Source organism: Peromyscus maniculatus, chromosome 20 (genome assembly GCF_049852395.1).
Source record: "Peromyscus maniculatus bairdii isolate BWxNUB_F1_BW_parent chromosome 20, HU_Pman_BW_mat_3.1, whole genome shotgun sequence".
Classification (NCBI taxonomy): Eukaryota; Metazoa; Chordata; class Mammalia; order Rodentia; family Cricetidae; genus Peromyscus; species Peromyscus maniculatus.
In genome coordinates, this window is record NC_134871.1 from 26712214 (window position 1) to 26731365 (window position 19152).

The 19152-nt window shown below is 38.9% G+C and overlaps 1 protein-coding gene across 1 annotated transcript in view; it reads left to right on the top strand.

Moving 5' to 3' along the window:
• Rgs22 (regulator of G protein signaling 22) overlaps positions 1-19152 on the top strand; it is a 163379-nt gene that overhangs the window by 81202 nt on the left and 63025 nt on the right. Inside the window, exons 12-14 of the mRNA XM_042264850.2 lie at positions 13758-13869; positions 15755-15874; positions 16648-16749. Of these exons, the coding sequence (XP_042120784.1) occupies positions 13758-13869; positions 15755-15874; positions 16648-16749 (334 nt within the window). The remainder of the gene's footprint in view (positions 1-13757; positions 13870-15754; positions 15875-16647; positions 16750-19152) is intronic.

A 19152-nucleotide genomic window follows, 5' to 3' on the forward strand; every position in this document is an offset into this window, starting at 1 on the left:
TTTGGGAATGTGGGCGTCGTATTCTTAAAATTGCTTCCTGCTGGGTATGGGCGAAGTTTTCTTTATCCTGAAAGAAAAATTTTAGGTTAATTGTCAAATTCTAGGAGAGGTAACTATATCCTTCATTATCCAGTCTGTGTATAATGCCAAAGTTCAGGGTTTATCTCACTTCCTTATTCAAGTAGTCTTTGAGACTGGATCATCTCAGCTAGTCATCTCAAAATTGCTCTGAGCATCTTGTAGTTCAAAGCTGATCTATGGATGATGTTTGTCAGCTTAATGATATTATTATTGTCCACGTGGAATTGTTGTTGTTGTGGGGCCCCATCTTCTTTCTGGAGACTTCAGTTGATGTTAGGCCTGGCCATGATTTCCTGCAGAAAACTGATAAGAGACTCGAACACAAAAACATATATATGCAGCTAGCCTTTTTTCTAGAATTAGTTAGTACTCTATATGACCATTCATATCTTAACAAAGTTTAAAATGTATATATATATTAATCTTGTAAATTTTGATATAAAATTTATACTTTGAGAAAAGTTTAAAGAATCAGAATAGAATCAAAGAGTTGAGATTAGTAATAGAATAGTCCCTTAATTAATTTTGCTTTTGTCCTGTACCATAGCAGAAGATGGCTCTTTTTCTGGCATGATACAGGGAGTTTGCATTTACCTTTTAACAACATGCTTGAGTTTAAAGAAGGAGAGAGCCATTCTCCAACTCCAAAGTCAGCTTTAAATTTTAATTGAACTGGGACTGTTAGAAGACCAATAGTGTTAAATCTTTAGAGAAAAGCAGAAACAAACATTTAGGAAGACATAAATTTTTTTTTTAGATAATATATACCCATACACCGTTTCACTCTGTTTCTTGGGATAGATGATTTGTCACTTTTCTTCAGTTGTCTCATTTGTCCAGTGTTCTTCAGATTCCTTAACCTTCATTCTCCTAAAAGACAAAAACAAAAACCTTTCCCCAAGACTAATTTTGGGGATGTTTACTTTTGACAAGTTATTATCTGATTAAATGAAAAGGCATGTGTTATTGATACAAGTTAGTTTAAATTGGATGTTCATGCTGGTTGATGAACTATCACCTCCTCAATTAAGAGGTCTCTCTTGTTCAAATCGAACCTTTATCAATTTTGATGGTACCCACAGCTTATCTTCTCCTGTAGAAACAAAAGCAAAACCACGTCCCCAGTGTAATACATGCATTGGTTTCCATTCTGAGGTCAGCACATCCTTAAAGTATATAGGCTGATTTAATTCTGTAGTGTTTTCTATTATCCAATGTCTCTCTGCAGCTGTTGTTCCTTTCTCATTGGCATTCAGAAAATTCAAAGTTAGAAGAGCATTATGTAGTCTATTTCTGGGGGTTTTTGTTACCCATTTCTGTTTATTTAGCATATCCTTTAGAGTTCTGTTTGATCTTTCTATAACTGCTTGACCTGTAGGATTATGTGGTATGCCTGTAATATGCTTTATATTGTAATAAGCAAAAAACTGTTTCATTTTAACAGAGACATATGATGGAGCATTGTCAGTTTTGATTTGTGCAGGTATACCCATGATGGCCATAACTTCTAGCAAATGAGTGATTACAGAATCAGCTTTTTCAGAACTCAAAGCAGTTGCCCATTGAAATCCTGAATAAGTATCGATAGTGTGGTGTACATATTTCAATTTTCCAAATTCTGCAAAGTGAAACACGTCCATCTGCCAGATTTCATTTCTCTGAGTACCCTTTGGGTTATATCCTGCTGGTAATGGCGTTTGATTGTAGAAGGAACAAGTAGGACATTTCTTTACTATTTCTTTGGCTTGTTGCCAGGTTATGGAAAAATCCTTTTTTAAACCTTTACTATTGACGTGATGTTTTTTATGAAATTCTGAGGCCTCCAGCACATTTCCTATCAATAATTTATCAATCTCATCATTGCCTTGTGCTAGAGGGCCTGGCAGACCAGTATGCGATCGAATGTGAGTTATATATAAAGGATGACTCCTTTTCCTGATTGTAACTTGTAATTGAATAAATAGTGAAGTTAATTCTGAAGCATCAGGGATAAATTCTGCAGTCTCAATATGTAACACCACTCTTTCAGCATACTGAGAGTCAGTCACTATGTTGAGAGGTTCTGAAAAATCCATTAATACCAACAGAATAGCATACAATTCTGATTTTTGAACTGAATTATACGGACTTTGAACCACTTTACTTAAATTTTCTGATTTGTAACCTGCCTTTCCTTCTTTGTTGGCATCTGTATAAAATGTACGAACTCCAGATATGGGTTTTTGCCGTACAATTCGAGGCAAGATCCAATCAGCTCTCTTTATAAGATCAATTCTATTACTTTTGGGATATTTGCTGTTAATTTCTCCCAAAAAATTACTGCAAGCTCTTTGCCAAGGTTCACTTTCTGTCCATAATTTTTCAATGTCCTCCTTAGTTAATGGTACGACAATTTCTGCTGGGTCTATGCCTGCTAATTGACGAAGTCTCAATTTTCCTTTGTAAATCAAGTCAGAGATTTTTTCCACATAAGTTTTTAATTTTTTATTTGGTTTATTTGGTAAAAATATCCATTCCAATATAATATCTTCCCTCTGCATTAATATTCCAGTAGGAGAACGCCTAGAAGGTAAAATAACCAAAATGCAATCCAGCTTTGGATCAATACGATTCACGTGTCCTTCATGCACTTTCTTTTCTACCAAGGCTAATTCTTTCTCAGCTTCAGGTGATAATTCTCTTGGACTATTTAAGTCCTTGTCACCTTCTAAGGTTTTGAACAAATTAGTCAGTTCATCATTTTTTACCCCAACAATAGTTCGTAGATGAGAAATATCTCCAAATAATCTTTGAAAGTCATTAAGAGTCTGTAGTCTATCTCTCCGAATTTGCACCTTTTGGGGTCTAATTTTTTGTAGCTCTATTTTATATCCTAAATAATTAATAGAATCTCCTCTTTGTATCTTTTCAGGAGCAATTTGTAATCCCCAGCAAGGCAAAATTTTCTTTACTTCTTCAAATATTATTTCTAAAGTATCTGCATTTGAGTCAGCTAGTAAAATATCATCCATATAATGATAAATTATAGATTTAGGAAATTTTTTACGTATCACTTCCAAAGGCTGTTGTACAAAATATTGGCACAGAGTTGGGCTATTCAACATTCCCTGTGGGAGGACCCTCCATTGAAATCTTTTAACCGGTTGAGAATTATTATAAGTAGGAACTGTAAAAGCAAATCTTTCTCTGTCTTTTTCTTGTAAGGGTATTGAAAAGAAACAGTCTTTTAAATCAATAACTATGAGAGGCCATCCTTTTGGTAACAGAGTAGGCAAAGGCATCCCAGATTGTAGAGAGCCCATTGGCTGAATTACTTTGTTAATTGCTCTAAGGTCTGTTACCATTCTCCATTTACCAGATTTCTTTTTAATAACAAATACAGGAGAATTCCAAGGGCTGGTTGATTCTTCAATATGCTGAGCATTTAACTGTTCTTCTACCAGCTCTTCTAAAGCCTGGAGTTTCTCTGTTGTTAAAGGCCATTGCTGGACCCATACAGGCTTGTCTGTTAACCATTTTAAAGGTAGAGCTGTTGGTGTCTTTGGAAGATCATCAGTTATTGTGCCCTGTTCTTGTATAATATGGATGGCTGGTGACCACTCATTAGAACAATATCTTCTAATATTTCTCTCAGTAACATGTGCTAGTTTATGATTTGTTTCTGAGATTGGAGGGATGTTAATCTGAGTATTCCATTGTTGCAACAAGTCTCAACCCCACAGGTTCATAGTTATGTTAGCCACATATGCTTTTAATTTTGCTCTCTGTCCTTCTGGACCTATACATTCGAGCCATCTTGCACTCTGTTTCACCTGAGATAATGTCCCAATTCCTAACAGTTGAACGTTTACCTCCTGAAGAGGCCAAGTTGGATGCCAAAATTCTGGTGCAATTATGGTAACGTCCGCACCTGTGTCTACCAGACCAGACAACAAAACACCATTTATTTTTATTGTTAATTTTGGTCTTTGTTCATTAATAGAAGTTTGCCAAAAAATTTTCTTTATGTTTTCTCCTGAATTTTCTATTCTCTCTGTTTCATCATCCTGACCAGCATGATTTATTCCAATAGGCATTTGTTTATTTAATCGCTCTCCAGAGCAGGCATTTCCTCTATGGCTGCAGGAAAGGTTTGAACTGGATTTGCACTGGGGGCCTGCCTGAGGCCCCTCTGGGAGTTTCCCGAAGACTGAGGCAAAGGATTACCCTGTCTGTCCTTTGTTGATCTACATTCGTTGGTCCAGTGTTTTCCCTTACCACACCTTCTGCATACTCCAGAAGGAAGGGGCATTCTGTTGCCATTGTTCCTTGAAGAAACATTGTTTCTGGGAATGACCTGTCTACAGTCCCTTTTCAAATGTCCTTGCTTTCCACATCCAAAACATCTAACACTCCTCAAACCTTTTGAAATTACTTCTCCTACCCATGTATCATCATGCTCATCAGCTTCAACATTAATTGTTTCTCTAATCCAATCTTCCATAGGTGCAGATCTTGCCCTCAATGGCCTGATTATTCTTTTGCATGCTGCATTCACATTCTCAAAGGCCAAAGATTCAATTATTGCCTTACTAGCTTCTGAATCCGAGACCATTCTCTTTACTGCTGAAGCCAGTCTTTGTAAAAAATCTGTAAAAGACTCTTTTGGGCCTTGCATCACCTTTGTAAATGACTCAGATTTTTTTCCTGGTTCCTCAACTCTGTCCCATGCATTCAAGGCTGCCGTTTGACATAAAATTAGGGTTTGGACATCATATAAACATTGTGTTTGTGCTGAAGCATATTGGCCTTCGCCCATAAGCTGATCCTGGCAAACTTGTATTCCTTTATCCGTCCATTGTTTTTCTATGTTTTTAGCCTCCTCCTTAAACCAAGTCAGAAATTGAAGTCTCTGGCTGGGTTCCAGAACACCTTGTGCAAGGTCCCGCCAGTCCTGTGGTACTATCCTATTATATGTTGACCAAGTGTTTAACATTTGCTTTACATATGGGGAATGCATGCCATAAGATACTATTGCCTCCTTAAACCTGTTTAAATCCAACATTTCAATTGGAGCCCAAGTATTTTGTGTAGCCATTTGATCAGGCATCTGCTGTACGGTTACAGGATAAATTAAGGGTGACTGTGTGAAAACAGGCTTTCTTTCTGCAACCTTATGATCCCGACTTGAAACAACTTCACTGTTAATTTCTTCTGTCTGAATTTTTACAGGTTTAACAAGTTCTTCTAAAGCTGTTATCCTGGCACTTAAATTGACTATCTTTTTAAATATTAAAATGTGGATTATTATAGTGATAAGGTGCATAATTCCACCAATACTAATATTATATAGTTGTTCCATTGCCAGACTGCCTAAAATTTCGAACAAAAACCAATTTTCTTCCAATGTACACATAAAACCCATTTGTTTTTTAATATGGAAAAAAAATTCTCTTTAGATAGTTTCCTTTAAAATATTTGATATGTTATGACTTACCAAATCTGCATAGAACAGTAGAAATCCGAGGGGATTTTCAAAGCAGCCACCTAGTGTCCCAGGTGTAAATCCAAAGAGAAAGAGAGAGAAAGAGAGAGAGAGAGAGAGAGAGAGAGAGAGAGAGAGAGAGAGAGAGAACAAGAAAGCGTAGCTGGCTAAAGTTTAAATGCAGCCACGTGTTCCCTCTTGTGCCGAGTCAAGGCTTGGGTCTGACTTCCTTAAGCTCCGACCACGTGCGTTGGCTTTACAGGCAGGGCCCTGTTCGGCAGGGCAGGTCTGAGTTGTTTGTAGCACCGGCTTTAAGCAAGCAGGATTTAAGCAAGCAGCTCACCGATAGTCCCGCCTGAGGTCAAGCAGAACTAGACCCAGGCTAAGAAGCCGCTGCTCGGACTAAGAAGCCGATCAACGCCGGCCGCCGCGTGCCGCCACTGCCGCCGCGGGCCGCCTGCCGCCCTTGCGGGAAAGCGGACCTGCCGCCAAGCCAAGCAGTTTTTAATGGATTCTTGTCACGTTGGGCGCCAGATGTAGATGTAACCAACCGTCTTATTAAATAAGAAACACAGAAACAATGTAAAAGAGAGAGCCGAGAAGTCAGAGCTCAGAGCTAAAATCTCACCCTTCCTCCTGCTGTCCCAGCTTCGCGAAAAGAGACCTACTTCCTGTCGGTTCGTTTTTTTATAGTATGTTGTTCTGCCTTCTCATTGGTTGTAAACCCAAACACATGACTGCCTCGTCACTGTCTGAATGTACAGCCCCCTAGGTCTTAAAGGCATATGTCTCCAATGCTGACTGTATCCCTGAACACACAGAGATCTTATGGGATTAAAGGCGTGTGCCACCACTGCCACACTCTTGCTATGGCTCTAATAGCTCTGACCCTGAACACACAGATATCTATGGGATTAAAGGCGTGTGCCACCACCGCCACACTCTTGCTATGGCTCTAATAGCTCTGACCCCCAGACAACTTTATTTATTAACATACAATCAAAATAATATTTCAGTACAATTAGATTACCACCACACAATTGTCTTTTTCTTTTCTTTCTTTCTTTCTTTCTTTCTTTCTTTCTTTCTTTCTTTCTTTCTTTCTTTCTTTCTTTCTTTCTTTTAAAAACAAGAACCTTAAATCTAATCTCCTTTGCTTAGCCTTTTTCCTAAGCCTTGAAAACAACGTATAACCAACCCCCCTAAACACTGAAAATTATCCCAGACCCAAAACCCATTAAAAAGAACCAAAAAAAACCTCCTGCCCCACACCACCACTTTGGGAATGTGGGCGTCATTCTTAAAATTGCTTCCTGCTGGGTATGGGCGGTTATCTTTATCCTGAAAGAAAAATTTTAGATTAATTGTCAAATTCTAGGAAAGGTAACTATATCCTTCATTATTATCCAGTCTGTGCATAATGCCAAAGTTCAGGGTTTATCTCACTTCCTTATTCAAGTAGTCTTTGAGACTGGATCATCTCAGCTAGTCATCTCAAAATTGCTCTGAGCACCTTGTAGTTCAAAGCTGATCTGTAGATGATGTTTGTCAGTTCAGTGATATTATTACTGTCCACATGGAATTGTTGTTGTTGTGGGGCCCCATCTTCTTTCTGGAGACTTCAGTTGATGTTAGGCCTGGCCATGATTTCCTGCAGAAAACTGATAAGAGACTCGAACACAAAGACATATATATGCAGCTAACTGAAGCATTTTTTCTAGAATTAGTTAGTACTCTATATGACCATTCATATCTTAACAAAGTTTAAAATGTATATATATATTAATCTTGTAAATTTTGATATAAAATTTATACTTTAAGAAAAGTTTAAAGAATCAGAATAGAATCAAAGAGTTGAGATTAGTAATAGAATAGTCCCTTAATTAATTTGGCTTTTGTCCTGTCCCATAGCAGAAAATGGCTCTTTTATTCTGGCATGATACAGGGAGTTTGTATTTTCATTTTAACAACATGCTTGAGTTTAAAGAAGGAGAGAGCCATTCTCCAACTCCAAAGTCAGCTTTAAATTTTAATTGAACTGGGACTATTAGAAGACCAATAGTGTTAAATCTTTAGAGAAAAGCAGAAACAAACATTTAAGAAGACATAAAATTTTTTAGATAATATATACCCATACACCGTTTCACTCTGTTTCCTGGGATAGATGATTTGTCACTTTTCTTCAGTTGTCTCATTTGTCTTGTGTTCTTCAGATTCCTTAACTTTCATCCTCCTAAAAGACAAAAACAAAAACCTTTCCCCAAGACTAATTTTGGGGATGTTCCCTTTTGGCAAGTTATTATCTGATTAAATGAAAAGGCATGTGTTACTGGTACAAGTTAGTTTAAATTGGATGTTCATGCTGGTTGATGAACTATCATCTCCTCTAATTAAGAGGTTTCTCTTGTTCAAATCGAACCTTTATCAATTTTGATGGTACCCACAGCTTATCTTCTCCTGTAGAAACAAAAGCAAAACCTCGTCCCCAACGTAATACATACCCTGGTTTCCATTCTGAGGTCAGCACATCCTTAAAGTATATAGGCTGATTTAATTCTGTAGTTTTTTCTATTACCCAATGTCTCTCTGCAGCTGTTGTTCCTTTCTCATTGGCATTCAGAAAATTCAAAGTTAATAGAGCATTATGTAGTCTATTTCTGGGGGTTTTTGTTACTCCTTTCTGTTTATTTAGCATATCCTTTAGAGTTCTGTTTGATCTTTCTATAACTGCTTGACCTGTAGGATTATGTGGTATACCTGTAATATGCTTTATATTGTAATAAGCAAAAAACTGTTTCATTTTAACAGAGACATATGATGGAGCATTGTCAGTTTTGATTTGTGCAGGTATACCCATGATGGCCATAACTTCTAGCAAATGAGTGATTACAGAATCAGCTTTTTCAGAACTCAGAGCAGTTGCCCATTGAAATCCTGAATAAGTATCAATGGTGTGGTGTACATATTTCAATTTTCCAAATTCTGCAAAGTGAAACACGTCCATCTGCCAGATTTCATTCCTCTGAGTACCCTTTGGGTTACATCCTGCTGGTAATGGCGTTTGATTGTAGAAGGAACAAGTAGGACATTTCTTTACTATTTCTTTGGCTTGTTGCCAGGTTATAGAAAAATCCTTTTTTAAACCTTTACTATTGACATGATGTTTTTTATGAAATTCTGAGGCCTCCAGCACATTTCCTATCAATAATTTATCAATCTCATCATTGCCTTGTGCTAAAGGGCCTGGCAAACCAGTATGAGATCGGATGTGAGTTATATATAAAGGATGACTCCTTTTCCTGATTGTAACTTGTAATTGAATAAATAGTGAAGCTAATTCTGAAGCATCAGGGATAAATTCTGCAGTCTCAATATGTAATACCACTCTTTCAGCATACTGAGAGTCAGTTACTATGTTGAGAGGTTCTGAAAAATCCATTAATACCAACAGAATAGCATACAATTCTGATTTTTGCACTGAATTATAAGGACTTTGTACCACTTTACTTAAATTTTCTGATTTGTAACCTGCCTTTCCTTGTTTGTTGGCATCTGTATAAAATGTACAAACTCCAGATATGGGTTTTTGCCGTACAATTCGAGGTAAGATCCAATCAGCTCTCTTTATAAAATCAATTCTGTTGCTTTTGGGATATTTGCTGTTAATTTCTCCCAAAAAATTACTGCAAGCTCTTTGCCAAGGTTCACTTTCTGTCCATAATTTTTCAATGTCCTCCTTAGTTAAAGGTACGACAATTTCTGCTGGGTCTATTCCTGCTAATTGACGAAGTCTCAATTTTCCTTTCCAAATCAAGTCAGAGATTTTTTCCCCATAAGTTTTTAATTTTTTATTTGGTTTATTTGGTAAGAATATCCATTCCAATATAATATCTTCCCTCTGCATTAATATTCCAGTAGGAGAATGCCTAGAAGGTAAAATAACCAAAATGCAATCCAGCTTTGGATAAATACGATCCACGTGCCCTTCATGTACTTTCTTTTCTACCAAGGCCAATTCTTTCTCAGCTTCAGGTGATAATTCTCTTGGACTATTTAAGTCCTTGTCACCTTCTAAGGTTTTGAACAAATTAGTCAGTTCATCATTTTTTACCCCAACAATAGTTCGTAGATGAGAAATATCTCCAAATAATCTTTGAAAGTCATTAAGAGTCTGTAGTCTGTCTCTCCGAATTTGCACCTTTTGGGGTCTAATTTTTTGTAGCTCTATTTTATATCCTAAATAATTAATAGAATCCCCTCTTTGTATTTTTTCAGGAGCAATTTGTAATCCCCAGCAAGGCAAAATTTTCTTTACTTCTTCAAACATTCTTTCTAAAGTATCTGCATTTGAGTCAGCTAGTAAAATATCATCCATATAATGATAAATTATAGATTTAGGAAATTTTTTACGTATCACTTCCAATGGCTGTTGTACAAAATATTGGCACAGAGTTGGGCTATTTAACATTCCCTGTGGGAGGACCCTCCATTGAAATCTTTTAACCGGTTGAGAATTATTATAAGTAGGCACTGTGAAAGCAAATCTTTCTCTGTCTTTTTCTTGTAAGGGTATTGAAAAGAAACAGTCTTTTAAATCAATAACTATGAGAGGCCATCCTTTTGGTAACAGAGTAGGCAAAGGAATTCCAGATTGTAGAGAGCCCATTGGCTGAATTACTTTGTTAATTGCTCTAAGGTCTGTTACCATTCTCCCTTTACCAGATTTCTTTTTAATAACAAATACAGGAGAATTCCAAGGGCTGGTTGACTGTTCAATATGCTGAGCATTTAGCTGTTCTTCTACCAGCTCTTCTAAAACCTGGAGTTTCTCTGTTGTTAAAGGCCATTGCTGAACCCATACAGGCTTGTTTGTTAACCATTTTAAAGGTAGAGCTGTTGGTATTTTTGGAAGATTATCAGTTGTTGTGCCCTGTTCTTGTATAATATGGATGGCTGGTGACCACTCAAAATAATGCCTTCTAATATTTCTCTCAGAAACATGTGCTAGTTTATGATTTGTTTCTGAGATTGGAGGGATTTTAATCTGAGTATTCCATTGTTGCAACAAGTCTCGACCCCACAGATTCATAGCTATGTTAGCCACATATGGTTTTAATTTTCCTCTCTGTCCTTCTGGACCTATACATTCGAGCCATCTTGCACTCTGTTTCACCTGAGATAATGTCCCAATTCCTAACAGTTGAACGTTTACCTTCTGAAGAGGCCAAGCTGGATGCCAAAATTCTGGTGCAATTATGGTAACGTCCGCACCTGTGTCTACCAGACCAGACAACAAAACACCATTTATTTTTATTGTTAATTTTGGTCTCTGTTCATTAATAGAAGTTTGCCAAAAAATTTTCTTTATGTTTTCTCCTGAATTTTCTATTCTCTCTGTTTCATCATCCTGACCAGCATGATTTATTCCAATAGTCATTTGGTTATTTAATCGCTCAGAGCAGGGATTTCCTCTACAGCTGCAGGAAAGGTTTGAACTGGTTTTGCTATGGGGGCCTGCATGAGGCCCCTCCGGGAGTTTCCCGAAAACTGAGGCAAAGGATTACCCTGTCTGTCCTTTGTTGATCTACATTCATTGGTCCAGTGTTTTCCCTTACCGCACCTTCTGCATACTCCAGAAGGAAGGGGCATTCTGTTGCCATTGTTCCTTGAAGAAATATTGCTTCTAGGAATGACCTGTTTACAGTTCCTTTTAAAATGTCCTTGCTTTCCACACCCAAAACATCTAACACTCCTCAAACCTTTTGAAATTACTTCTCCTACCCACGTATCATCATGCTCATCAACCTCAACCTTAATTGTTTCTCTAATCCAATCTTCCAAAGGTGCAGATCTTGCCTTTAATGGCCTGATTATTCTTTTACATGCTGCATTCTCATTCTCAAATGCCAAAACTTCAATTATTGCCTTACTAGCTTCTGATCCTGAGACCATTCTGTTTACTGCTGAAGCCAGTCTTTCTAAAAAATCTGTGAAAGATTCTTTTGGGCCTTGCATAACCTTTGTGAATGACTCAGGTTTTTTTCCTGGTTCCTCAACTCTGTCCCATGCATTCAAGGCTGCCATTCGACATAAAATTAGGGTTTGGACATCATATAAACATTGTGTTTGTATTGAAGCATATTGCCCTTCTCCAATAAGCTGATCCTGGCAAACTTGTATTCCTTTATCCGTCCATTGTTTTTCTACGTTTCTAGCTTCCTCCTTAAACCACGTTAGAAATTGAAGTCTCTGGCTGGGTTCCAGAACACCTTGTGCAAGGTCCCGCCAGTCCTGTGGTATAATCCTATTATATGTTGACCAAGAGTTTAACATTTGCTTTACATATGGGGAATGCATGCCATAAGATACTATTGCCTCCTTAAACCTTTTAAAATCCATCAGTTCAATTGGAGCCCAAGTATTTTGTGTAGCCATTTGATCAGGCATCTGCTGTACGGTTACAGGATAAATTAAGGGTGACTGTGTGAAAACAGGCTTTCTTTCTGTAACCTTATGATCCAAACTTGAACCAACTTCACTGTTAATTTCTTCTGTCTGAATTTTTACAGGTTTAACAGGTTTTTCTAAAGCTGTTATCCTGGCACTTAAATCGACTATCTTTTTAAATAGTAAAATGAGAATAAGCATGGTGATAAACTGCATAATTCCCATAATACTAATCTTTTCATATAGTTGTTCCATTGTCAGACTGCCTAAAATTTCAAACAAAACTCAATTTTCTTCCAATGTACACAGGAAACCCATTTTTTTAAATGTGGAAAAAATTTGTCTTTTAAATAGTTTCCTTTATGACTTACCAAATCTGCGTAGAACAGTAGAAATCCGAGCAAATTTCAAAAGAGCCACCTAGTGTCCTAGGTGTGAATCCAGAGAGAGAGAGAGAGAGAGAGAGAGAGAGAGAGAGAGAGAGAGAGAGAGAGAGAGAGAAACAGAGAGACAGAGAGAAAGCAAGAGAGAAAGCAAAAGCGAAAGTGAAAGTGAAAGCGTAGCTGGCTAAAGCTTAAATCCAGCCACTTGTTCCCTCTTGAGCCGAGTCAAGGCAAGGGGCCCTGTTTAGCAGGGCAGGCCTGAGCTGTTTGTAGCACTGGCTTTAAGCAAGCAGCTCACAGTCCGGCCTGAGGCCAAGCAGACCTTGGGCCGGGGCTAGGGAGCTGGCTGCTCCGGCTAGGGAGCCGCCGCTCGGGCTAGGGAGCCGGCCCCAAGCAGTTTCTAATGGATTCTTGTCACGTTGGGCGCCAGATGTAGATGTAACCAATCGTCTTATTAAAATAAGAAACACAGAGCCAATGTAAAAGAGAAAACCGAGAGGTCAGAGCTCAGAGATAAAATCTTACCTCCTGCAGTGCTCCTAGCTTCCCCGAGAGAGAGCTACTTCCTGTTTGTCTGTGTTTAAATAGTCTTTCTGTTCTGCCTTCTCATTGGTTGTAAACCCAACCACATGACTGCCTCATCACTGCCTGTAAGTACCGCCCTCCAGGTCTTAAAGGCGTATGTCTCCAATACTGGCTGTATCCCTGAACACACAGAAATCTACCTAGCTCTTCTAACCACCATGCTCTTACTATGGCTCTAATAGCTCTGACCCCAGGGCAACTTTATTTATTAACATAAAATTAAAATCACATTTCAGTACAAATAAAATATCACCATAGTGCTCTAACAAAAAAAGCTTGCCTGGAGATCGGAGTACAAAGCTAGCAACTAGTTAACCATGGAGGCCAGGTAGTGGAGGCACACACCTCTAATCCCAGCACTTGGGATCTCATGCCTTTGACCTGAGTACTTGGGAGGCACACCCCTCTAATCCCAGCACTTGGGATCTCATGCCTTTGATCTGAGTACTTGGGAGGCACACACCTCTAATCCCAGCACTTGGGAAGAGAAAACAGGAAGTGATATGGCTGGGTGGAGAAAGAAATATAAGGCAGGCAGAGACAGGAGCTCATCCCTTTCAGGCTGAGGAACTGGCAAGGTAAGAGGTGGCTGTGGCTTGTTCCTTTGTCTCTCTGATCTTTCAACATTCACCCCAATATCTGGCTCCAGGTTTTTATTAAGACCAATTAGAATTTTTGCTATAAATATAAGTTTCACATCCAGTCTTTAGAACTGTGAAGCAGTTCTTTGATGCCACATAGATCAACAACACTCAGACTTGCTAACTGATCAGTTTGTTCTCATGTCTATAATTTAGGTCACAGTTGGCAGAGGGAAGCACAGTAGTTCGTTTGACATCGTTTACTGACATCTCTGAGTGTCTGAAGCCCCAGCTGGAGAGAAAATACACTTATACAGAAGAGCATAATGTAAGTAAGGACTGAATAACCATGTTCCTCATTTAATCAACCAATGTCCCTAATTTTAGAAATTAAAAAAAAAAACATATTTTTTTCTCTACTAAACAACACCTTTTGCTTTTTAGTTGCAAAGGAATTTCCTCACAAACTCTTCACCTGTGATTTTTTTTATAGTATTGTTCTACTCAGCCCTGCATTAGTCCTGATCTCTCTTTCTCTTCCTCTCTTCCTCTTTGTCTGTCTGTCTGTCTCTTTCTCCCCCTTCCTTTCTTCCTTCCTTTTTTTTTTTTTTTTTTTTTTTTTTTGGTTTTCAAGACAGGGTTTCTCTGTGTAGCTCTGGCTGGCCTCATACTCATAGAGACCTGCCTGCTTCTGCCTTTCAAATGCTGATGATCAGTCTTTTCACAAACAATTGTTATGGACTGGGTTGATGCTACCTCAGACACAAAATAAGACCCTTTAGTATTCTTGTTTAGTTTTTAACTCTTGACTGAAATAACAGTGGATGTCATGTCCTGGAAATTTCAAATAATTTTATGAAGACTAAGTGTCTTAGGGTTTCTATTGCTGTGAAGAGACACCATGACCACTGCAACTCTTATACAGGAAAACTTAATGGGAAGGCTGACAGTTCAGAGGTTTAGTTCATTATCATCATGGAGGGACATGGTGACACGAAGTGCTCTGAGCACTGAGTATGGCTTGAGCATATCTGAGACCTCAAAATCTGCCTTCACAGTGACACACCTCTTCCAACACAGCCATGCCTACTCCAACAAGGCCAACCTCCTCATGGTGCCACTTCCTATGAGCTTATGGGGGCCAGGTGCATTCAAACTACTGCAGGGGTTTCCAGAGTGCAGCTGCTTAGACAACAAGCTTCTAAAGAGGTGTATTAAATGAAGATCTCATGTCCTCTGAGAGTTGTGCTATTAGTAGAATCTTCAGCATTTTGCAACACTATCTGAACACTTAGTTATATTTTTGCATAATTCTTTTATTTTAAGTAAATAGTTCTCCTTTTCTACTAACTAGGATTCTTTTCCTACTAAAATAAGGATATTTTAGTTTCAAATGCTGTTAGTTAGACATTAAAAACAACAAACATTATGTTCTCACCTCAGAATTTGTTTAGCAGGCAGAGAGAGTGAGATGCAGGGAATAAAAAGCCTTGCTAAACGTGTCCCCATCATGCTTGTTTGGTGGGGGGTGGGGGAGGGCGGCGTGAAGAAGTCTGAGTTCCATAAAATCAAGTGAGTTTCCACGAACAGTCCATCCCTGGCCGTATTCCGGAGCCATCCGTGTGCTTGAGAAGTAGCCAGCTCCCCATGTTTCAAGGGTGGGATCAGGGTTACTAGCTCTGCTGGCAGAGAAACCATCAACAGCAGAGTTTTATGAGAACTTCCATGGCCATTTCATTCCGAAGGCCATGACCTGTGGGAGTGAGACCATCCAAAGACTGCCCTCTCCCAGTTAACAAGCAGCGCGGAGAGGCCTTGGAGATGGTTCTTTTTATAACCCACTTGTAGCCAGAAAAGCAGCACCTCAAGGCTAAAATAACAATAAATATGTAGGAAACAGGCCACCAACGGAGATGTGGAAGGCTCTCCAATGGAGCCACTGCGCCTGAAACATGAATGTCACTGAGGTCAGGGAGCTACTCTAACGTTGGGCTTAGAACCATACTGGTTTATAACAGAATGGATTCTCCTGCCATAATTGAGTTTCATAAATGAATTTTACATGACAGTCAGATGCAAGCACATTGCATTAATTACATATATGCTACAAAAATAAAATGACAACCCAGCAGAATTTATGAAACCCGCTTGTACAGGGCTATGAAGAGCTGCATTGTTTTCGGGGGATAATGAACTTCTGTTTTGTTATCTAGGTTAAAACTGATGCTGGAGCCTTGGGAGGATTTGACATGGAAAACTTGTTACAGTCTTTGTATGTTGAAAATAGAGCTGGATTCTTCTTCACTAAGTTCTGTGAGAAGTCAGGAAACAAGGTAGAAAATAATTATTTAAAATCTGGATTTATTATTTTAATTGATTTAAAAATAAGTGGCATTAAAATAACTTGGTGTTCATATAAATAGATCTGATGTTCAGATCCCCATCTGATAAATTTAAATCTACACTTGATATTTAGTTAATATTTAACCATCCAACTGAATTATAATTCTCTTTGGTTTAGCACCCTACTGAAATTACAAAGAAAAGTGAAATACAGATAAATATTGACATATATTACTAACTATAATTATATGATTTAATCTCAATTTAATATGCCATATTTAGTTTATTTCTATTAATACTTGATTTTTAATAATTCTGACAACCATAAACTACAATGAATAGAGGTAAAACGATTTCCAGTAATGTTTTTAAAATTACAGTGACCCATGTGAGCAGTGACAACTGGCTTAGTAGTTAATATTTAGTTCTGCTATGATATGCATTTGCCCATATGTTGATATATCAGAACACCTTCAGACTGTGCTTTCATGCCACAAAGACATGCTCTTTACCTGTCAACTAGAATGCTTGCGACTTCTGTATTCATTACTATTTCTAAACGTTTTCTGTTTTAATGATCAGCTGTATGGGAGGGTTACATGCAAAAATATAGTGTTCAGCTGACAAGAGCAATAACTATATTACATATTGCCGTAGACACGCGATTTGTGGTAGCAGCGAGCACTTATACACATGTGTGGAACTGGAGCTCTGAGGGCCTTACTAACTGGCTGTGCTGATTTCTGCCCTTCTCCGTCCGCAGCTGTGGAAGCACAGTGTGTACTTCTGGTTTGACCTCCAGGCTTACCATCAGCTGTTCTATCAAGAGACACTCCAGCCTTTTAAAGTATGCAAGCAAGCCCAAGTAAGTAGCAGATACACTGCTCCATGCAAAGCTGTGAGTACAAAGAAAAATTAAAATTGTGTCCAGCCCCAGGCCAGAGAGAGCTGGGTTGCAGACATCAGAGCATTGCCTCAGACATACTTCATTTAAATGGAGGCAGAGTGTTGTCTTCTAATCTGATTTATGAGTTTTCCGTTTTATCTATTTTATTTGGTTTGCTTTATTTTCTTTTCCTGCCAACTACTTGTTCTTCCAATAAAGAATTCCTCGTCTCTTTCCCCCTAGCGCACCTTTTGGGTTTGCCTGTGGGGATTGAAGAGAACACTAAGAGGATGTGCAGTGAATCACTGCAGTGACCAGGAGTAGCTCTGCCTAGAGTCCCCGGAGCTTCCTGCAGATGCCAGCTGTTGGATGTGCCAGGCTGCTGGCACATTGCTGTGCCTGGGCAGGCCCCATGTAGGCATCTGGGCTCCCATCTCCCGGCCATATGAGACTGACACTCAGAGGGCGGAGGAGAGAGCTTTTCACGACCACCCTGAAGCAAAATAGGGAAGGAAAAACAACAACAAAAGACAAGACCAGGAAGGACAGAAGATTCCCTGCAAACGGGGACAGAGAGAGCAGCCTCTCAGGGGCCATGGCAGGAGGTGGGGATGAGAGCAGAATTATGACTTGAGCTGACTTTTTGAGGTTTTTATTCTTAGGTTCTTCAGATCTTTTATGGAGCAAGGTCTCCAGAATTAGACAACTAAGAACCACTTCTCTATCTGTTGATCACTTGGTAATTCTTATAACCCCAAATAACCCATCCCAGAGGGTCCTACCCCCAAACACTGCTCAGGGAGTTAGTTTCATCGCATTATTTATATTTTACAATCTTGCTCAGGACACCAGAGTGCACCGCTGGCTGTCTGGCTGCTTCCACCCCCACCCCCTCAACTCCAGCGTGAGTAACTGTGTTTTGTAGCTCAGTGGCAGCTCTGCACTTTCTGCCGTGAGAATAAGGATTGCAGCTGCAACATAGCCCAGATGTCTCCATGAAATCTTGAGATGAATCTCTAATTTACCAGTTTTCTGGGACCACACAGTTCTGCTTGTTAATCCTCTACCTGTAATTCAGTTTGCCCCCCTCCCTTCACCCTCAGTGCCCCCCCCCCCCCCCCCCCGTCTGCGGCAGCGCCATCTGTTAGTTTTATTATGTTTTCACTACTCAGAAAGGACTCCTCCCAAAAGTCTTCAGCTGCCCTGTGAAGGGGGATTATTTGTGTGTTGATAATTAACCAGATTTCGTATACATATGAAGAAGGAGATTCTACTAGGGCTCTGTAGGCTTCCTGGTTCTTAGCAATGCCATTATTCAGCTAACTCTGCCCGGTCCAGAAACTGGGCAGTTTGGGTTATTTAGAAATGGATTGCTCTATTTGGGGATTGCCAAGACCTAGAAGATTTCCCCCAAGGTTTGCTCTTTGGGAGTCAAGGCAGGAATGGGAAGAGCAGGCCAGTGTAGAATACTCACCTTAAGGATGGAATAGGGAGAGATAAAAGGAGAGAATTCATGTGATTTTTTTAGAAATGTATTTTAATCTTGTATCTATAGTTGTTTTACTTTTTTATACTTGGAGGAAGAACAAAAACTTGGGTTTTATTATGCAAAGTTTTTATTCTTCTAGATACAGGAATTGTCTATGATATCATTGTATTACCCATTTGTTTTACAGTATGAAATATCACTCATTTAATGGCAATAGAAATATTGTATGGCTTTCTTCAAAGATTCATTTATAATACAGATCTTTGAAATGATAAAGCCACCAAGGGAATCTATCTGCCACTACATGCTGAATGTGCTATGAACTTGATTTTGTATCATTTTCATGTCTGCCAAGTTACACCCTAAGGGACTGAGTTGGTGACAAAGGACCTATGTGACTTTCTGAACATAGTTTTATTCTCCCAGTAGTAGTACAGGGACAGCGGTAGATGGGGTAGACGGGAGAGTCAACAATAAGGATTTAGTGTCACTCATGAGCCCAGAAGTTTCAACTAGTGTCCTGGCCATGCCTTGAGGATTTCTCTACACAACTTCAAGAGAACATAATAGTGAACGAAGGTCTTGGCATTGTGTAGGTACAAGTCCTGCCTCTAGAGGGCCACACAGCACTGAGAGGATTTGGAGAGGAGATCCTGCACTTGACTTTGCTTGCTTGTTTTAGTGAGGACTCACAACAGAACACTGCTGCCTCCTCTAACTTGTGTTCTTAAATCCTAAGAAAATTTATGTTGCAATAAAAGCTGCATTTAGAATCTACCACCCTCTCTAGCATAAACATTGATATTTTTAAATATAACAAATACATATGATAGATTTATATTAGATATACTTATATTTATAAGCATGTTTACCATTCTAGAGGTTGTGGGACC